Raw genomic sequence first — 22,681 nt, 5'->3', positions numbered from 1 at the left:
CCAAAATAGGACTATAATGCTTTTCCAAACTCCATTTACGGTCGAGACGTCCATCTTTTTTCGACCATGATAAATATTTCACAGCTTTATGGTATTTTCAATCAAAGTTGCTTTTCCCAACATGCTTAATTATAGTCTTGTAGTCAATCTCTTTGCAACCATGAATTTTTTCATAACTTGGTGTTTTTCCCCAAACATATTGCTTTCCTAACACTGTCTAGAATTCCGGGAAGAAACACTGGCCAGCGATGAAAATGCAAGAAATGCAAACATTGATGATACTAGCACCTGGTAAAATTTGTTATGGAGAATATTGTAGACAGAAGAGAAATTGGTGTGTCGGATTGTGGGCTTTAGTAACAACCGCGGGTTACGCTTGATTTCAACTGAAAATTAGTTCCGCTAACTATCATATTCATCACTGCGTTAAGATGACGAGACGTGACGGATATTTCGGGTTAGATACCAAGTAAAACGTCGTATACCACACGTTTTTTAGTCTCTCGTGTCAAAGAAAACTTCTACTTTCAAATTCCCAAGCAAATGAGATTTTAACAATTAAAAAATATGTTTTGGGCATGATGTTATGGAATGTTCTTTCATTCCACTTTTCTTATTGCCTTCGTCTGAGTCTGAGGCAAAAAAATTTAAAATAATTGACACTTGATCATCTTTATAAAAACACCTTTGCCTATATTTTAGTAAAGTCCGAACAGCCCCTTTCCAAGACGTTTGAATTGAGTGAATCGGTTCAAATCAACAAGCAAAGCGGACTTTTTGTGGTTTCCTTTAACCTCCGGCGTGGCACTTGAAGTGTTGTACGTGCTATTGTGGACGAGGAAACCGCCTCAGGGGACAAGAGTTAGGCGGGTTCGCACTCGAGGTGAATGGTACCCTCAAGCAACGACGAACTAACCACGAGCACTAGCCTACTGCGTTACTGGGTGCTTCGGTTCGGTACCCTAATGTTAGACCTTTGCAAGATTCTCACAAAATAGGGTGCCTTAGCAGAGATTCGTTCGTGTCGCTTAAACATGGTTTAACAGACGCACATGCTTAGAGGACTGCAACGTAGCTATCAGTATCAATCGTTTGTTTCACTCAGAAGAAACGGCCGATAGGTAGTTGAAGACAGGAATACGACAGGGTTGAATATTATGGCCAGTTCCTCACATTATTTTTAACAGAAGGAACATAACGTACCATTGAAGCTTCCCCTCGAGGCGCTTGGCCAGACATAGCAAGAAAAAACTTTATAGCCATTGTCTCACAATATTTATATCTCTATCTACATGTAGCAACTTACCTATTGCTACTACTGATCCAAAAACAGATCTGTTATCCACTGTACTACAGTTCCATCTCCTGAATCTGAATTGCCACTGACACTCTTGTATTCCCACTCGTGCGCCCCTGCTTATGCTGGGCATGTGGTCCTGGTACAACATACACAATTTTTTCTGTCCCGGCGAAAGTCCCGGTAACTGATGGCAGATTGGTTGTGCTCCGAGAATAAACATTTGAGGATTTCGAAATAGTCCGCTTACACCTAAATTCCTGAAAATAGAGGCAAAAGAGATGGGTCAGTTTTTGTATATTGAGAAGTACGGGACAGTTTCGCAGGACACTATACCAAACACGATCTTTCTGAAAGTGACGAACTTCTTTCAAACAGGATGATGTAGACATATTATTTGCAAGCAAAAAAAGCACCTCCGAAACTGTGGCTAGATATACATGTACGTTATGTTGGTCAAATAAGATTTCTATTGAATTTTTACATTCATCGCAACAGGAAGTTCACTAAATTTTCCAGCTTCATCATCAGAAATTATCGGTGCTTTGTTGTTTACTCATGAAGTTAGGTTAATGAATGAGTATATCGTACGTAATAGTTTCTGACGGTTCAACCCCCCATAGGTGTTAGTAAACGGTTTCAGTTTCTTGCTGGACGATTGATTAATGGCCTAAGCAGCAGTTGTGAAGCATCATAGCTTTCCCAATACTTTTAGCTGTTGGTCTTCCTTGTTAGAAAGGTTAGCTGTAGAGTAATGCCCGCGTGATTGGAAGGGGAAGAAACGTTTTAAGACATCAACATTTTTGGAGAAATCATGTTGGACTGGCGAATCGGAAGTTGCGTTCGGCCTCACCAGTGTAGAACTTAGAAATGTGCCTATCACAAGGAGTCGGGCCAATCCGTTATTTTGGGAAGGCTTCCAGTCAACCTTGCTTTCGGAAATTTAAGTGTACTGGTATGAATTGCCGTGGTTTTTCTCATGCCATCAATATAATTGACAATGAACATTTCGCTGTAGGTCATTAATCGGTCAGGCAAGGCACTTGCAAAATTTTATCGCAACATTAACCAACCAAGATAAGATAGGCACAATCAATGAAAAATGATACTGAAAATATTTGTACGCAGAATGTAACATGGTTTGTATATCACAGTAACTCGTAGATTATATTACAAGGCCGGGAGAGGAATTCTTAGGTCGGCGCTTTCGACAAAATAAGCATTGTAAAATTTATCAGGCGTTATCGGTCAGTTTGTTTAATATTACAGCGAATTACGTTTAAGTAATTGTTTATAAACATCCAAATCGTAACGTGGCTAATTGTTTATTGCCGCTGACACTGCAGAAGATAGAGTGTGATAACAGCTATAATTCAAGGGACTCTCTGGAAACTCGTGTACTTTCAATGATTTTAAGATTTATCATCATCGAGCGAGATTTCTTAACAGAGCATCATTTGGATCTGTACGATGTGGAAGTGAATTTGGTCTTCCGGAAAATGATTGTTAAAGGATTAAGCTTTGATTTTCTCGGATGCCATGATATTAATGAATGATAGATGGATATGAATGTAATTACATTATCGAAGGGAAGTCTAATGTAGAAAACAGTAGGGTATGTGTTTGAAATGTTAACTGCAGTAGATTGATAAGATGGCTATAAGATAACATCTGAAATTGATAATCTACTAAGATTATGTTTACCATTATGGCCAGATAGATGACACCAAGACTAAGAAGCTGCGTTTCAGTGGTAAAATATTTTGATGTAAATCTGACAGGTCAATGATAAATAAGCTAATTTACTCTAGATGTATCATGTGATAGCATCAGATCTATAATCAAAGAAAGTAGTGTTTACTGCACGATCTTCATGTTGAGATACACCGATAAGTTTTCATGCGATCATCTTTAAACTTGATGTTTAATAGCGAAAGAATACCAAAATACATGCTGAGATACGATTTGATTTCAATTATTTAGAGTAGACCCTTTTTGAGACAAAGCAAGATTGCTTCAGTGGTAGACGACGACGACGATGATGACGATGATGATGATGATGATGATGCTGATGATGACCAGTATGCTGTCCCAAGATGCTGCTAATGTTGTGAGCAGTAGCTGTAACTAAAACTTCCCAAATTATCCCCATAGGTTAAGTAAACCTGACAGATCAAGCGGTCACGCCAATGATAGGCAGCTAGAATTCAGACATTACTCTTCAGTAACAACGAGGGTGATACATGGTTAATGATCTTGGTTAAAATAACACTAATGGGAAAAGTGGGTTAACGGACAACGTATCATCGTTGTATTTATCGTGTACTTAGGCATATGTCATCTATTTTAACAAGGACCAAAGAAAGTAAACTTATTCTCTTGTCACTGCCCAAGTGTGTATAGGTCCTGGGAAAAGTGTGGCACCTTCTGTCGATGATTAGATTAGGACTATTAGCTCTATTATGAGTTGGTGTTGACAATATCTGCGGTAGGGTCATTCAAGCACGACATCTCGATATTAAAGAACACTGCTTTTGAGATATTATAGACAGCTAGTATTCGAATTCTAAATACCTAACTTGTGAACTAAATAAATGAATGCCACAAAAACAACGCTCTGTCATTGCTGAAATACTAACTGAAGTCATCATGATACGCTTGGCGATTCCTCATGAGTCTTGTTAGCTCAAAGAACTCAAAGATGCGGAATATAGCATGAAATGTTCAATTCGTCAATGGTAATCCCCTTTAACTGCTATGAGATCATCAATGATTGTGTTTCCTTCGTGGCGACTTTCTATGAATCGTCACAACATGTGTTAGATTTATGCTTTATGATGTGAGTACACTTTGAGTTGTCGGACTCTGTGGGGGTGCTTTTTTCTACAAATACTTTTAGTACTGGCACGCGGACTGGCATTCCAATGATACAAAAAGGCTGGTGGTATATAAATGTCTATAATGCGAATGATCAGGCAAAGTTGTGTGTTCGGTGCTCAGCCACCGTCCACCTTCTAGCTATCGTGGTCAAATTCGGCCCAATAGGGTGTCGCCTTAATTTATCATCAGTCCCACGCCTTGCACGGCTAGGAAGATCAAATGACCCTCGTCTAAAAAAATATTGTCGACTTTGGGTGAAATGAACTCTTCGCCATAACATTCCATCCATTCAATCAAGTTTGGACAATTAGCGACAAATAATTTCGATAATAGATTTGTACAGGCAGACACCTTGCCTGCCATTACTGGTCACCAAATGGTTAGACAAGAGCTATTTGCGAACTATTAGTGCCTTATTAGGATGATTAGCCAATTAGGCCTACACTTCCGAACAGGTGTGATTTTGGTAAAGGCCTCATAAATCACAAACGGGATATTTAACAGTTGCAGTTGTTGGTAGAGGAAAGTAAAATCCGGATTTTATGGTTATGATTTCAGTCAAGTCGTTGAAATTGTGAGAATAGATATGCGTACACATTATCTTTCGATTGATTGACGTACAGTACCCTGATATCTCGTATAGAGTATCAGACAAATACGAGTCCATGCTTTCAACCAAGTTTTCAACATAAATTCCGATCCATTTCAGAGAATAAGCACTAAAAACTAACGAAGAATACTATAGTCCGTCAAGTGCAGTTTAAGTGCACCTCATGTCATCTCAGCATGTAATATAACGGTACATTCAATGTAAAAATAACTTATCATTTATTGAAACTTGGCTATAACATATCTAAAGATGTTCATAGATGTCCACGTTGAGCCGCCGGGGAAGTGACGTTGAAGGCCTAGCAGGATATTAGTGCGCGGTTGGGCATACTCATTGCGATGTCGACCATAAACAGGAGGTAAAAAACAGTGTAGCACCTATTATATAATGTAACTGCAATGCCCATACTTCGAATTACAGACTGCAATTGGTCCGATACTAGATGAAACTACCACGACGGATTCTTGGAGGTAAATGCAAATTCCCGTCATGAACAGAGCAGACCGGGAAAAGCCAAAAAGATGCCTATTTCGGACTTTTCTCGACGGAGAATTCCAACCAGCGCGATATGCGCTTTATCTGACAATTTGCATATTTCACTTAGAAATTAGCTAATGTTACAATTTTTAAGTAATCTGGGGCACCATTGTGGCGATATACCCCGGGCTGGTCGGTGCACGACCCTCTTGAGAGCACTTATGCCAAATGTCTCCATTAAAAAAATAAACCTTAACAACGGAGAGCAACCACGTAAAAAAATGAAACAATACATCAGGACAGAAATCGGATATGTGTCCAAATCTTTCCTTAAATTGTTGTGTGAACTTTTTCTTCGATTTGGCTGATATGATATGGCTGCACTTGACTCTATATACGTCAAATAAAGGATTACAGACAAAGGTCGAAAGGTAAACTTAATACCCAAAACTAAGCAAATACCAAATATATGTACTGTTTTGATTTTTTGATAACTCAAATAATCGTTAAATCAAAAATGCCCATCTCACAATGATGGAACCATTTGCAAAGAGTATTGCATTTAAACACACTGAACAATTTATATCAGACTGGCACCCGTGTTAACCTAAGAAGAGGCATCTGCAAACACGATTATTCAAATAGAAATTGTTAAAATAATTACACTTAAGGACATAAGAGGTTCACTTGAGTATACAATAGTCTAGTGATTCAGGTAACAATTGTTTGAGTCCATACTTTTAAGGTGAATATTTTGAAATACTGTTCATTAAAATGTTATGATATCGTAATATTCAAGGCAATATATCATAAGGAGTGCCAAGGGGAAGAATAGACGACTACTACCATGATACTGATGTCCTTTAACTTAAGGCGGCAAGAGGATTAGACCAACAGTTGCGACATAATGCTACAAAGAAAGTATGATAAATCATATCATATTTTTTCTTGTAACTTACTGCAAACTTTTGTTGTCACAAGAATAGGGCACCGATGCAAGACGTGTAACACTTACAGAAGATAAAACTGATCTAATATATTTACTTACCACCACATTGCTTGTAAGGTAGCCGTCAACTCAACATGCAGCAACAGAGCCGCAGCCAGCGGGAGTATATATTTCCTCCAAGGAAAGTGCGTCATTTTGTCAACAATCCTCCAGCGCATATGCCTAGGAAAAATAACAAGACACCGTCATGAACACATGGCAAAAGTTTATAGAAATCACAAGAAATATCCAAAGTGACTACATCTTATTGATTATCATATCATATTAGAATCCGCAGTGGTTTAGAACGTGTAGTCCGCCGCGGGGTTGTAAAGGTACTCCATGTGCGGCGGTCGCGTTGACTGAATGACTCTTTTTCCCCGCTCGATGATGGCCCACTGGGCGAGCTCTCTAGTACTTCGCTCTGATTGGCTGCATGCTGTGGTATGGTATTACCGATAGCGAAACTCACTCTCATGACGAACTGATTTTCAAATATCAAACACTAATTTCCTACACGCCATATTGATTTATTCGTGTAACATATAAACACATGTACTTTTCGAAGTTAACACCTTTTAGTTTACTTCAGTTAAGACATTTTGAGAGTTTTGAAGAGTCCAAACATTTTACAGTTCTTAAAACTGTGACGGAGGATGTTAACCACCATCCTCCTGACCTGGTATAGATTCATGGTATGAGAGAGTACAGGTAACCCCTCCAACACCCTTGTTCAAGCCTTAGAAACTGCATGGACCATCTCCCCGAACTGTCATTGCTTTTGTGTTTGTAGTGTTTAGGCAAGAAGATGAAGTGATGAGAAAGGACACTTGACCATTTTACACCATTTACTTGAAAATTGAAAAAGTAATTGCTAAAATAATTGGCCGTTGGCGTTGCCACCTTACGAAACATGCTGCATTGTCTCGAGACGTCATTCCAGTTTTAGTGTGCCTTGAAGGCAGCCATAGTCTGAGACCTTAGGCGATAGAGTTCTCAGCGAAACAGATTGATGTACCCCCGGGCATCCAAACCCAGGGTCAGGTCAACTGTCAAAGGCACAATGGCGTACCACCCCTGCTGACTATTTTAAAGAGTGATTTTATCATACGGGACAAGTTCAGAATTTCACTTCAGGCGACGCTGTATTGTAATAATCGTGACGTTTTGTAAGAGACCCTTAAAACCGAGAACTTGGACCTCTTAGTTTTCAGAGAGCTCATGTAGACTCTGGAATTCACAAGAAGATGCAACCCTTCTGTGCATACATTAAGAACACTCATCTCTTAACTATTTGATTTCGCAGATGTCGTTGGAACTAATGGTCTAGTCAACATCATATCTTTTTTCAACAGGCTTGCTACTTTTTGCCCATCTGGCTAGGTGGGAAATCTTACTGTCATCTTCAAGTCGTTCCATTTACGTTCCTTGATGAGCAAAAGGCATTTTCATATCTTAGCGTACACCTCTTCAAAACAGATGCTAGACTTTGCCATGTAACGCCTATTGAAGCTGTAATAATAAACTGTATAGGCCTACCTCATGATTCTTGAAATATCTCGCAACTACTACAGACCTCACTTTACTGATGTCCTCTTGCTGGTTACCCAGTAATGATATCAGCCAAAGAAATGCCGAACCAGTCAATCTTTCTAGTTGGGAATCGGCAAACGGATGGAGGTTTTAGGGGAGCAGATGGGTATGAATGTCGTATCCGATAGTAAAAAGCTATTTTTCCCAAGGTCTATAAAAAGGATCCACATGGGCCAACCAACATCGTTCATTCTTTTTATCATAGAGGCGGCAGATTGTATGGGACAACAGAATTGCCGAGTTGAGCTGAGCAAATTCGCATATTTTTATGTTTTAATCGGTAGAATAAATAGTACAGTATAATAGTAGCAGTGAGTAGAAGAAAAAAAAAACTAAATCTGTTATGTTCAACATCAAAGGTGGTAGATGATGATAGATTATATCATTTACGAGAGATTTCTTTCTCGGAATACGCCCGCAGCAAACAAGAGATATAAATCACATTTTTGAAATAGTGCGGTAGATTCCTTTTTTGTTCAGAAATCTTCGCCACCAGTAAAACAAACTTAAGTTTAAAAAGAGACTTTAGTTCGCACTGCACTGACCAACAGAGTGTGAGAAAATTATTCTGGCAGATTTAAAGCCGAATATGCTAAGTTCCTTTTCCTGTCAAACTGAGTGGAAAATCCTGGGATGGGGGTCTAAAGGTTTTGGTAATTGTGTGGAAAATTTGCTTTCTTAGGCTATAATGTGAAGAAAGGGTCCGTACCGACCGGCATGGATCCTTCCTGTGGGCTGTTTAGTTGTAAAGGTGAACATGTTAATCTGATGATGACACATTTTCCTGAAGATAAAATATGGGCAAGTCGAAGAGGGAGGGATGGCTAGGAAAACTAAAATAATGATGGGGTGGGGAGGAGAGGGGACATATGGTATACTTTTTAGAAAATTAGAACGAGCTCATTGATGTTTCGGTTTGATACTTTGATGCGTCTTCTGCAGCAGTGAATATAGCCAGTAGCATGGTCTCTTATGCTCTGCTTACAAGCAAGGAAGTTTCTAGTTTAATAGTACCGCCATGTTACAAGTAACTAACGTCAAAGGCTACCATTCTCCCTTTCACCTTTGCTGCGATTCTGTTATCTCAAAGGGCATGCGATCCCACACCTTGTTAATCAAGAATGCAAATAACAAATTAATATGTGAAGCAGTAAGTATTTAGATGCCTTTAGAGCAACTAATTTTAATTAAGAAAATGTTACAACTTTCAACCAACAACAAGAACTTTCTCAGGGTCTCTATAGCAAAATCTAATTTATCGTCAGTGTTTAATACTGATCGAGTTGAAGTACAGATCAGCAAAACAAATTTCTTGAGCCATTGTCCACACAATATAGATGTGAACATGTCAGTGTATGCTTCATGTACACTTGGTGTACAAACCTGGGTTGTTTTTCTAGAAATTGCTTATTAATTGTATAATGACTTTGACCAAAATTTGTTTCCCTCATTAGCAGAACGACGCGTTCTGATAAATCGGCAGCATTTAAACAATTACATAAAGTGACCAATTATGTTAATTAACCTGCGCATGCGTAGATAGATGCTTTGACGAATTTGTTCCATATTTGCGGAGGTTTGGACCATTTGCTCACAATGTTTGGTGACATTTGCATAATTGAAGTTAAACTTTCCGCTAATTTTCGACACCGTATGACTAAACATACAAAACCACGACCACTTACTGGTGACCCCAGAAAAAAAAGTTGGCGATATTCGATGCACATTTGGGGACGACGTTAACACAGTTGTTTCCACGCTCCGTTCGTCCAGTCAATATTTGAAACTGCAAATGTGTATATCGTACCACATGAAACTATCATTTATGCCATACGTTATCATCAAGGCGCCCCTCCAAACATCCAGTATTTTGTTTCCGGACGAACGCCTTGAACAAACGCCCATTTTGGTGGTGGTTTATTGGGCAAAAAGAGGAAGGTTCCATTAAATATTTAAACTCCCTTCTTACCCACTATTCGAGTCTGACTTGCCTTGAAGTGCAGATATTCAACATGCGTGTACCAGAGATATTCGTGTAATACGCGTTATATGTTTTGCAGCAGAAAACTTTGGTAATTAGTTTACCTTTCGAGGTGGAAAGCCGGTTTATTCTGGCATACTTTTGGTGAAAGACTGCGTACCAATTCTAACTGTAGCCTCTGGATATTTACTGGAACTCTTTCAGACATTGAATGAACTGTCATTACTTCCAAAATACTCGAAATTGTCAAATACGGATCTTGGACTCTTCCCTGATTAAATCAATTATCGCCAAAATACTCAGACATTTACAGCTTAAAGGTTCATAAACCGGACATTTCATTCCATCATATGTCATAATATTATAGATTTTGTCAATTATGAAATCACTCCATTTTTAATTAAATTACATGTAGTTTATTAGAGGGCACTTTTCTTAAATGGAATCTATATCCTTGCAATCATCAATCGGGACAGAAAACAAGACTGTCGCGCGTTCGCCGGATGTTTCCACTGTAGCAGAAGCAGACAACACTCCACTTTTTGCTTACTTCAAAATCAGGAAATAATTTTTTTAGATTATTCGAGTATTGTGACTTATTTTATCCCCAAACGAGTGACATTTCATGTAATGGTTCTGAGCAAATTTGGTGTCTTTTCGACAAACTCATGGTATTAAACTTCGTGAATAGTGAAACAAAACACGATTGACGCACTAACACCCACAAGTACAACAAAATCAATCGCCTAAGGTGATTTGATACGCCTAAATGAAACCATGAGTACATGTCTGTAAATCAATAACATAATATTTTCAGCGCATTTCATTTTATACACTCGCTTGAATTGTTGTCTTCCAGTTCAGTTGCCCGTCGGCCATTTTGAAAACGGCAAACTAAGTCTAAGACTTCCGCTGACAAAAGAGTTCACTTCGAAGCAAAACAGGTTTAATTTTATTTTGATATCACTTGTTCAACATTCTCGAAGTCCATTTAGTTAATATCCTTTGAATTGGCGATCACCATGATAGAAATAAATACCATTGCACCCCACAATGGTGAAAGAAATTCTTGGTGGATTTTCGCCGCCCCTTTTTGTCCCGCATTTTGTTGCATGTTTTGATATTGTCAAATCCCCCTTGAATTACTACTTAATAGCTGAGTCGAGTGCAATAAGGATAGAACTAAAAGCCCGCAACAACATGTAGCCTAATGCCATTTGGAGGGCAAGGGTCGTCGAGGAGAAATTTCCTTCAAACAAAACCAAAGAGTTGTACACTTGACATAAACCCTAAGACATTTCGAAATGAAGTTGATTATCAGATGCCATCGTTACTCTCGACAAAACATTAAAGTCTCCTTTAGACATGGGAAATTCATAAGTTGATTATCAGAGCCTACCCGTTGCTGGCGGATAGATCTTCGCAGTTTTCAAGGTCTTGTAGAATCCATTGAAAAGATCTGAGAAATCGACAGAAACTGACCATTCCTTTAAACCTCTTAGATTCAGCGATTACACCACCTTTTCACCGCGTGGTACTTTCGTCTAGCATTTGCCAATGATAAACAAGCAATTTTCAAGAGGAGAAACAACGACGGAGGCTACCCCAGTAGTCTCGTTAAATGGTAACTTCACCGAGCAGTGCGCCCCATGAGAGGAATTCTCCACAGTATCTATTTCGAGTGAGTGGGTAATTCAGTCGCACCGGGGTACCACAACATCCCAAAGAGGCTCTCTACAGTTTCTCCGAATGCCTTTTCTCTTTAGCGAAAGCTAAGTTTGTAATTTCGTCCTATCGATAGGTGAAGTACATTGACTGTTGGGAGAAGCGCTGAGGTTTCGCCGGAGATCAGATCTTTGGTTTTGGGTAGCAGTTGGAGAACGCGTGCTGTGAAGTGTTAAAAAGTCAAGCCGGCTTCACTGGAAGTCTGGATGCATACACAGCACAATACAATCTAACTATAGACTGCTTGAGCTTACCATGCAACTTCAATTGGTATATTTTCAATGGGGAAGCTAAAACTAAGATTTCAATTCGACGTAGCCGCGAGCTTAATAGACAAAATCATATTTATTATTTAGTTTTTTGCAAGAATCTTTGATATTTTTTTGGGGGGGTCGATATTTTTTGGGAAAAGCGAAACTTGATTTACGTGAAAATATATGGGAGAAAAGTATTTCCTTCGAACGAGTATACTAAGAAAATAATCACAATCATCAGTCGAAACATCGTATTCCAATGAAGAGGGGGTGCTGTAAATTTCATGAATTTTGTTTTTGATAAAATCTTTCTGCAACAAGACGAGATGTAACGGTTTCCGGCGTTTTTTTACCGTAGAGCTATGGCCACTGCACATATTTCTATAGGATGTCTATACAGTCCTTCTCCACCAGCTGACCCGTCGAAAGAACACGGCCGTACAATAATGAAGCAAATCCGCAATACTTAATGAAAAGTACCTATATAATGTTTGTAATGATGATATTGCCCACCTGAGATACTAAATTTATTTTCATAATGCTCAATGAAAACACAGTCAGTATCTTAAGTGATATGTCCACTCCCACAGTCCGGTTACAAACGCCTATATAAAGTGCTCATTTTGAACATCAGTTCTCCGACATATCTACGCTTTGTAACGTTTTAAGGACACGAGAGAATGTTAAAATCTTCGAGTAAAAAGTTGGGAAAGCAGCATTGGGATAGGGCTGTGATTTGATGCGTAATGAACAATTGAAGTACATGTACGTCACATATTAGTCAATTTCAAGCGAAATCCAGGGAAAAAACTAAGCTGTTGTATTTTTTTCGTTTTTCTCTTCCATCTATTACTTCCCTGCAGTGGTGACAAAGTTAAGAATTGTTGGACAAGTACTTGAAATGGGGTGTTCTCATACATACCTATTTCAAAAATTACATCCTGGACCTTTTGCTATACGTTATTCCGCCTCCTCCAAAAATACGTCATAAAAACACATTATTTCAGTGCTGGTCCCATTCCATTAAAGAAAATCCTATTTCATCCAAAGAAACTGTAACTGTTCAGAAAAGACAACTGGGAAGGGGTCAAGAATTCCAACATTGGCAAGTTGAGAGAAACTCTGGAGAGTTTGAAGAGCCTATTCCGGAGGATACGTAGGTACAACTACGTATTGCACGTGTAGCAAGCGGACACGGTATTCCAACCCATAAACCCACCAGTCTGATGTGAAATGAACAGGCGTGAGGGTGATGGAAAGCACCTTAGTTTACCTACTGCTGGCATTCAGCTTTTTTATTTATTTGGCGGTTACTGTCGATTCACACGTTATTTTATTTGCAGGACAACGTGTGCTTATTCATGGGTGCTTTAATATTTTGCCATGAACGAAAATATTCTTTGAAGCGAATCTAAAATCGTTTTTCAACATCTTCATCAACAGCATCAGCATCACGTTTCTTATCTTACTAGTTGATTCACTTACATTATAGCACCGTGAATATGGTAGGGAGATGAGGAACAAGGAACAAGGAAGGGGAGGAGAAGAAGAAGACGAAGAAGAAGAAGAATGGGATCATGGAGTAGAAGACCACCAAATTATTTTTGAAGAGCAAATATTGACAAGTTTGTATACAGCGAGTCTATAAATCACGAATCTAACGCCAACTGGATATACAGTGAACAAACAGGCGAGTGTGATAAAAATTAGCGCTGTTGTAAAAAGATGACAAGCTAAGCAAATTGATGGCATCATGTGTTACAGAAAAAAATAACTAAAGCAGAATTCACTGCATCTAATTTGAGAAAATGGCAAGGTATCTTTCGGTGAAGCAACATCACTTGTCTCTGATTGGACAGAACGACCAGGCTTTCTCTAGCCGTTCATTGCCTCTGACTGGACAATGCAATTGGCACGTCTGCCGAAAAGTCAACGTTTTCTTTTGCAGTCATTAGTGAAATGAATACCTTTTTGTTCTGTTCAACCGATCATGTTGAGCAGCAGTTGTTGCGCCTCTGACAGATTGCTACAACTGTTTGTGTTACGGTTGTTTAATCTGCAGTTGATGAACAAACGAATGGGTGTATTGTTGATACCTGATATAGGAAGGAATGCTAGCAGGATGCACTGAATACACTTTCTAGAATTGGATTTCGGAAGGTGGAAGCATAAGAATCCATCGATTTAGTGTGTTTGTATTCATTTGTACGTCATATGTACAGAAATATCCAGAGGCGGAGTGTGTTAAAAACTCATGATGAAACGAGGAAGATGTCATGTTTTATCTTATAAATACCTTTGATCATACCACTTCGTCACCAAAAACGGCATGAAACTGATGTGCCAGTTACTAGCATGCTATATACATTGGAATGTCGATGGTACCATCAGTGTGTATATGGTACTCACGTGTTCATGGTAGCACTGACTACCCTCAGAACGGCTCGCTTATGTATTTTTGCTACTATGCACGTATAGTTCAAATTAGTTTCATCATCAGGCCACCAACTGTCCATCTTTGCTCAAAGTTACCTTTGTTGTTTCGTCTGATGTCACTACTTCGTGTTGCTATTACCCTATTGGTTTCATCATCGAAAGTGTCCGGTCACTTGGCATAATCATCGCCGACGAGATTATATCTCGGGGCTAATCGAGACTCACGCAAGGGTGACAATACTAATGCCATTCCTTTATCTTACCCAATTACCAGGACATCATTACCTTAGCTGTATCCAATTATCCAAAGTTTTCCCCAAGCAATCCTTATTATCGCTGTTAACATGCTAGGTTTGTTACTGATATTTCATTACGATGGACTGCTGGTGTCACTGCCTATATCTGATAACCTTCTTCGGTGTTATGATTGTGCCTTAGATCACCTAATGACGAGGTATGTTCGCAGATTGGCGATTTTGGATTATAGAACCACGTAACCGAGATAGAGCTTGTATCGGATACCAGACCGTTTCCTGGTCGCTTACTTATATATACTATTATTTTGGCGTCCTAAAATGTACATATATGCATGTATACATGTATTAGATTTCAAATCTTGTTTACTTCGAAGGTCACAAAAACAGTCAGGAAGGCTCTTCAAAAAAATCTAGTGTTATTTTCAATTTTCTCCAGCACTTCTTATGTGTCATGTAGAAATCCAACAGTATTTTCGTGCTTTGCTTTTGGACCTGGTAAATTTCCAAAGAATTTCCAAGAAGGAATGAATGAATTCCCTACTCGTTCCTTCCCATTACTCACCAGAGAACCATTAGCTTTTAGAAACGACAACAAGGTCACCGTGTCGAGAGGAGCATTGGCCATTTTTGAAAATCTGAAGAAGTTTTCGCCGACTGTGGGGAAACTAATATACTGAGACGGGCAGGTATTCAACAAACGCGATAACACAACTACTGGGCTGTTTAGGTGAATAATTAGCCACATTAGGCATTGATACATTATGTTGTTTTCAGGGGTCCGGATGGGGCGCCTTCACGATGCCTAGAGTGAACAAGTTCATCAGAGCCTGTGAGAAACACGAGACGGATTTCATACTTGAACACTATGTCATGGACCATGCAGAGGATTACTATCCCACACCCACCACGCATCCCAGAAGAACCTCGCAAGGAGCATGATATTGGATCACAACGACTTTTATCAAATATATAGATATCAAAGGCAACCTGGTTAACGAGTGTTCTTGGCGAAAAGCGAAACCATGTTGACTGTGCTGCTTCAAGATGTGTCTATGTTAAACGTACACCAAGGCAACAATGGTGAACAATCAAAAACATATCGGGAAACAATTAAAATCAAAATCACGCTGAGATTTTGCGGTACAAAGTATCATATTATCATATACTAGATTAATTTCACCACGCCGTCTGCTAGTAACAATAAAACAGTGTAGCAAGCAACCGCAAGGTTCCTTCACCTTTAGCATTTGGACCAGTCTTCCTTGAGGTGGAGCACGCGTGGAATCTGGGGGAGTTGTTTTAACAGTTCTGGGTAAACATTCTGTTGTTCACTAATGTTATTATACTATGTTTATTGTCATACAAAACCAGATTGACCGGAGATAACGATTTTCTGATAGGCGAAAAAAGTCTGTTTGGAACTTTGCTGAACTGACGGCTACTGTTGTGTTCTGTCAATCATTATCACGGCCATCGAAGATGAACATGCAGCATGCATGTGAAATGGATCATTTGACCTGTGGAGGGAATCATAACGAGGGCACTCGTATTCGTCTCCGCAGTCAACTGGGTAAAACTAATCTCCAGCATCTTCGCCGTCCTCGTCAGCGGCGTGCGCGTCCGCGTCCTCGTCCTCATCGTTATCATCTCATCAAGCCTCAGTCAGAATCCATTATAAAGCCCATAGCTTTTTCGAGAAAAAAAATCGCACGGATTTCCAAATTTGAGCTTGCACCAAAACAACAATGTGCTTTACTGCAATTTTCGAATCCACACTGGTTATTTCGAGATTCCAACAATTTTTTTTAAAGACCATTAAATTTTCCATTATTAAGTTTGAACGATTAAATAATCCTTCATGCTTTTTTTTAGTTTGAAGGAGATTATGTCGAGGCAAATAGAAGACCAAACAGGGCTTATGACACATTTTTTTAGAAATGAGCACGAACGGTACTTAAGAGTAACACATTGGACAACTTAAGACCTTTTTGATCGTAGTTTTCGTTACTCGAGCCTGACAGCTTTGGTCAATAACAATTTTTTTGCAAATTTTCTACAGACCAAAGCGCATTACAAAGTGTAAAGTAGACAGTCTACCACAACTACATTTAAACTTTCAGCTACAACTAACTGATCGGATTAGATTATTAAAAAAAGAACAACGACGTTTTGAAAATACATGCAAGATGTCTAATATCTCACACAAGGTTCATATCGCCATAGCCTGGCTATCAGACGCGAAGAAAACCTCCATCTCACATTAAAGCCTCTGTCCAAAACCACCTCACAACAATTGCGCGGAAATCGTTAGGGCCCTTGAGATGATCAGGTGAGCCAATCAGTGCTATATACGATAGCAGGAGCTGAAATCATCCGATGTGCAGCCCCGCCCGGGTTGTGTGACACGCGCTTTATCCCTCAAGAGTGCAGAGACAGCCGACTGGCCGGATGGGTTGCGCGCTGATCGAGACGGTGACACGAGCTTCATCCCGAACGAGTGCAGGGAGAACATTTGATGTGTTGCGCGCTGATACGGCGACACGCGCTACATCCCTCACCAGTGCCAGTGCAGAGAGAACATTCGATGTACTCCGCGCTGAAGAAGCGGCATGCGCTATGGCAAAGCAGGGAGAACAATTCGACGTCTGACGGTTTCAAGCGTTGTCCCTGACCAGTGCAGGGGGGGGGGGGGAAATTGATGTGTTGGCGCTGAAACGGTGACACGTGCTACATGTTCTCCACCAGTGCAAGGAGAACATTCGATGTGGTGCGCGCAGAAACGGCGACACTCGCTACATCATTCACAACATGACAAGTGCTGGAGAACATTTGATGTGTACGCGTTAAGACGGCGACACGCGAAGTCAGTGGTTCCCGTGACCATCAGCCTACACTGCAGTGTGGTATTACCAATTCCTTAAGCATACCGGAGAAAAGACACAGAAAAACAATATGCAACGCCAACTTACCAAAGAAAAGACAAGTGTCCTACGCTCTGTTGCTGACATGGGCAGTTTCTTAGGTCCCAGCGATTGGCAAATACGTCCCTTTGACCGACTGATCGGACTGACGTATGTATACACTTAGAATTGGACGTTGCCTGGCTCAAAATACAGTGGTAAGGATCCTAGGGTAGATTTTCCCGCAGAGCTGGCCAATAGCAGCTGGTCTCCTGAATGAATCCGACTTGTCAGAGTCTAATTTCGATCTGAACAATCATCGAAAAAAGGCACACAAGTTCTTCTTGATTCCGAGAAATTGTCAAGTCTGAGGTAAAAGTCCCAACATGACGCAGAACCACATGGCAGTTTACAATGCATCATTCTCAACATTTCAAGTCCTCCTGAGAGAGGCATGATTCAAAGGAGCTAACGCGTTACTCACTATGACTTCGCCGCCTCAGAGGATCATGCCATTGCTAACGCCCAGTTCATTAATTCTACATCTCAGATCCATTGGCGCACTCCCCGGTGAGGCTATTGTCAAGAGATGTGTAAAATGGTCATTAAAACCATTCTGCTGGTTGAGTTATCGGCGATTATCCGCTGGATTTGTCAGAACTGGATATGAACATCTTTTCCCAAGGCGAGTGGTATCATCGATTCATGGGCATGGTCTTGCCGTTAAGGTTTTTCTGATTACATTTCAGGACCGCATCATCAGAAATCAGTGCTGAACGTTCGCAGTGTGGCTGTTCAAAAAAGTAGCAATCAAATTTCGGCGAAGGGCGGCTCAATAAAACAACTAGCGCCCAACCGTAGAGGCAAGTCGAACGCTGACAAGTCCTGACGGACAATGCAATGCGCTATCGGAGGTATCCAATGTTAGTCTCTACAAAAACAAAACATTTCTGTCACCATGCGATTGGGAAGGACACGTTTTCAAGGTGGGTATTTAAGACTATTACACCGGCCTAAAAACCTACCTGTGAAACTTTGGAAGGGGCAAACACTGCGGAAGAATAATCCACGCGTTTATCAACGCGGATTGTAATTTGATGCTTTTTATTTCTTCTGGCACTGGCAGTGGTATGGATCGGAATTGCGCGACTGAATATTCAAACTTATACTCTGTCAGGCAGCGCATTGCGCAAAACGCTTATTTGGGGATTACGGCATGGCGCAGAGAAGAAACCACCGGAAAACATAAGTGTGGCCTTTAGGTGGTTTGAATTGATTGATTGTCCTTGCGCAATTCCCTAGTATCTCAGGTGAGTCGTTTCTTCACAAGAAATCGATGCTGGAGTCGGCAGTCCATCAATTACAATCCTGATTAGTGACAACACAAAAGGCTAGTCAGCACTCGTATGAGGAATTCTCCCAGGGAACGCGAAAGAAATTGGGAATTTTGAACGAACCGGATGAAAGCGACTCTATGTCATACCTCCTCGGTGGGGGGGGGGGGGGGGGGGGGGGTGATAACCCACAGGTCCGGAGTGTACTTTGATCGGGATCAGATTCTGTACCAGTTTAACAAACCTTCCCGATTAAGAGCATGATTAGATGTTTAAATTCTCGAAAGATGTGCAATGGACACAGCTATACACCTTTCCAAAAATGGGGCGCCGAGTGTCCGATATAGTGATGTCATAAGGGGAAACTAGACCTTATGGTGGAGGGACAAAGGAGATAGTCATGGTTGACCGACACACTTGAATGCCTTTAATGACGGACAAGGGGGAAAAAGTTAGTTCCAATGCAAGCCACCAATTTCGGGTTAAAAGCATGCATAGGACACCCGAGGTGCAAATTTGCATCAAAGGTTTTTTGAAGCTCAAAAACATTGAGCGACAAAGTAAGAGACTGGACCAACAAATATTCTATTGCACGATCACAATCTATCAAGATAGGCCCGTTGAAAATTACATCCATTCAACAATAGGGTACGACTTTTAAATCGAGGGACCAATTTGCTTTCACCGCCAGAACAGCCGCAGAACCCGATTGCGCCATCTATCAGATTTTGTATGAATTGGACTCTTCCGACGAAGTATGCAAATTAAATGAATTGTCTTGATAATAACATGTCATTGGAGTCGAGGAGCTTCATTGCCGCGTGCAGGCATCCGGTAGCACCCTGCGAGGACACTTCCAGGCACGTTATCCATGACACTGGCCCAAATTCCCTCATTTTCTTGACCTCGGAGAGGTGCCATATTTCCGGTGCCAATGCCATGTACCGGTAATGAACCAACCCACAGAAGCTAACAATACACTACGCTATCGCTATACATTGTATACGCATATAGGTCAACGAAATCACGTGGGTTCTTCACTGAAGACCTTTCAAAATGGATTCCGCGGAAAGACACTCCGTGCATATTTCGTGTCTTTTTCCCGAAATTCTCGCTATAATCTTCACATATTTGGACGTCAAGGAAAAGGGACGTGCGGTGCAGGTCTGTACGGCCTGGCGGGATGCAGGGTATCACCGTGTCGTATGGAGGGGAGTAGAGGCGAAGCTGCATTTGCGTCGCGCCAATCCCTCTTTGTTTCCAAGTCTTGTTCGCAGAGGGATTTCTCGGATTCAAATCCTCAGTTTGCGGCGGAGTTTGAAAGACGTCGTTGCTGGTATCCCAAACCTCCAAAGCCTGAATCTCAGTGGCTGTTATAATGTAACCGATGTGGCATTGGCTAATGCATTTAGCCACGAAATTCCCTCCCTTATCGAACTCAATCTGAGCCTATGTAAACAAATAACTGACAGCAGCCTAGCAAAGATTTGCCAGTGGTTAAAAAATCTGGAGGTGCTAGAACTTGGAGGCTGCACTAATGTTACTAACACTGGCCTCTTATTATGTGCCTGGGGCATTCGTAAACTACGCCGGTTAAATTTGCGGAGTTGCCGACAAGTTGGTGATCAAGGGATCGGACACTTGGCTGGTAACATTTCGCATACTGCTACTGGAACTTTGGCACTGGAACATCTCGGTCTGCAAGACTGCCAAAAACTAACAGACCAAGCCCTGAAACATGTCAGCATTGGACTAATTACATTGAGGAGTGTAAATCTCAGCTTTTGTGGCAGCATCACCGACTCTGGCTTACGTTTTTTGTCCAAAATGCCAACATTGTGTGAAATAAACCTTCGAAGTTGTGACAATATCAGTGACATCGGTGTTGGATATCTGGCGGAGGGTGGATCTAAAATCACCAATTTGGACGTCAGTTTCTGTGAACGAATCGGAGACCAGTCGCTTATTCATATTTCACAAGGACTATATCGGCTAAATAATCTCAGTCTCAGTGCATGTAACATTAGTGACGAAGGAATAGAAAAATTGGTGCAGGGACTTCAGGAACTATCAACACTGAATATCGGACAGTGTAACAAGGTGACAGACAAGGGCCTGCGTTTGATATCGGAGAATTTACGCAATCTTGCCTGCATCGATCTGTATGGTTGTACAAAGATAACAACTGTTGGACTGGAGCTTATTATGCAGTTACCTAGTCTGCGGACTCTGAACCTGGGCCTATGGCATAAGAAGTAGTCAGTGGTACTGGGCCAACCAAATAGAGTGGAAGTCCAGGGACCCCTTCTTTACATGTGCCGCACACAGATGATGTCCTGAAAGGCGTCCTCACAGACAATGCTAGCTACAACTGAATACTCTGTAACAAGTGTCTTTTAGAGAGGGTGTCCTAACATCGTTTTAGCAAGATGTGCAATGTAGTGACATCCAAGTCCAAAGTTAAGGAGCTAGGTCGTTTATGTCTTAGTGAATGTACTAAGATTGGGTCACTCTAGTCTTGTATTCCAATCATGACAGTGGTTGCCCATCAAGAGGAATAAATTGGTACATGGTATTATAAATTCTAAACCGTGTCTGGTGATCATGTCCACCTATATTTTCCTTCTTCAACAACGTCAGTTGCTCTCATTTTAAAATGAGAATTCCGAATAATGTGAAAAACTGCCTGGTAACAAACAGAAGTTCCCTATCATTCAGAAAATTCCTGCCCTGTGTCTGCGTGTCGCCATGGAGCCTTGGTTGCTCATCCATGGCATGCCTGCTGGGCAAAATCCGTATTCAATGGGATCATTGTCACTGTCCATGCTTGAATGATTTCAATGGCTCTGCCGCTGAAGATAATCATGTACTGTGCATATTTGGCTTTTTATGTGGATGTACAGTGTGCTGTGTTGGTATGCCGATTGTAGGGTATGGTGTAATTTTTTGCTACATTTGCACTTGGATGACCTCCAGGCACTATTGTCCATCCCATCTCGAACTGGATTGGAGGATAAGTTTTTATCGGGGAGTTAAAAGTTGAAGGAGTCTACATGATTTGCATGTACTATGGCTACCTTTTGTTTTGGAAACTTTCACGACGCCTCTTGACCGATGGTACAGTGCAAGGCCGGTCCTGAGCTTGAGCTGTCGCCGGGGGTGTTATCTTAAATAATTATGGTGTAAAGTAGAGCTTTGTTTCTCATGGTAAAGCTGTGTCTTTACAGTGTTGCATCAATCCGGCATGTGGTGAGGAACATCAAGTTACTTCTGGACGGTGCTGTATGATGTTGTAAGAATTTTATGTACTTCTGTACATTTGTGCTATGAAAGTTTCGTCTTTGAAATAAAGTAAAACCTGTACATTTTGAAATATTGATATTGTACTGTAATGAGACCGTGTTGAAGTTTGATAAATGACACTGTTAAATTCATGAGCAATGGTGCTGAAATTGAAGCATTTTATTTTTACATACATTACTCGTTTTGGAACAAAAAGACAAGGGGAACATGATGTGAATAAAATTACACTATTTCTTGTAAAAAAGCTCCCTTTTTCTTTCTTTTCGAGTGCGTTACTAGGTTTTCACAGGGGACTTCCTCTCCAGATTTACCCGGGAGACGGGAGTGTTTAATGGACAACTCTACAAAGACGCCACAGGCAAGGAGAGGCAATGGAACAAACAGCCTGTGCCAGCTGGTTATCTGATCAGGGTGGGAAGACATTTACACAACCTCAAAAGGCCAAGTTTCTCTGACAAGTAAACACTATTAGGCTAATGGAGACTAGAGGACCGACGATTGAACAACCACCCTCTGCCAGCTGGTTATCTTGTCAGGTTGGAAGACCTTACACAACCAAAAAAGACTTAAGTTTTTCTGACAAGTTAACACGATCAGGCCAATGGAGGACAGACGATGGAACAACCACCCTCTGCCTGCTGGTTAT

General features: G+C 40.8%; 2 protein-coding genes across 4 annotated transcripts in view; one reads left to right on the top strand and one right to left on the bottom strand.

The window, feature by feature from the left end:
- LOC135491352 (protein Wnt-5a-like) overlaps nucleotides 1–17,842 on the bottom strand; it is a 32,103-nt gene extending 14,261 nt beyond the window's left edge. Inside the window, exons 1-3 of one of the 3 annotated variants that reach the window (XM_064777160.1) lie at nucleotides 17,468–17,842; nucleotides 6,313–6,435; nucleotides 1,307–1,557 (exon numbers count right to left, since the gene is read on the bottom strand). In XM_064777160.1, the coding sequence (XP_064633230.1) occupies nucleotides 1,307–1,557; nucleotides 6,313–6,431 (370 nt within the window). In that variant the 5' untranslated portion in view covers nucleotides 6,432–6,435; nucleotides 17,468–17,842. Of the gene's footprint in view, nucleotides 1–1,306; nucleotides 1,558–6,312; nucleotides 6,605–12,727; nucleotides 13,017–17,467 lie in introns of those variants that run through there. The other 2 variants (XM_064777159.1, XM_064777158.1) reach the window with 2 other exon arrangements.
- A 1,946-nt stretch (nucleotides 17,843–19,788) lies between these two features.
- LOC135490799 (F-box/LRR-repeat protein 14-like) lies at nucleotides 19,789–22,263 on the top strand. Its single transcript, XM_064776306.1, has one exon. The coding sequence runs from the start codon at nucleotides 19,789–19,791 to the stop codon at nucleotides 20,989–20,991; it is 1,203 nt and encodes a 400-aa protein (XP_064632376.1). The 3' UTR covers nucleotides 20,992–22,263.
- The last annotated feature ends 418 nt before the right edge of the window (nucleotides 22,264–22,681 follow it).

The sequence above is a fragment of the Lineus longissimus genome, chromosome 7 (genome assembly GCF_910592395.1).
Source record: "Lineus longissimus chromosome 7, tnLinLong1.2, whole genome shotgun sequence".
Lineage (NCBI taxonomy): Eukaryota > Metazoa > Nemertea > Pilidiophora > Heteronemertea > Lineidae > Lineus > Lineus longissimus.
Note: the sequence above shows the minus strand (reverse complement) of the source record. Positions and strands in the feature narration are given on the sequence as shown.

Coding starts and splice junctions, on each gene's coding strand:
- LOC135490799 (XM_064776306.1), top strand. CDS start 19,789: ATGGATTCCGCGGAAAGACACTCCGTGCATATTTCGTGTCTTTTTCCC.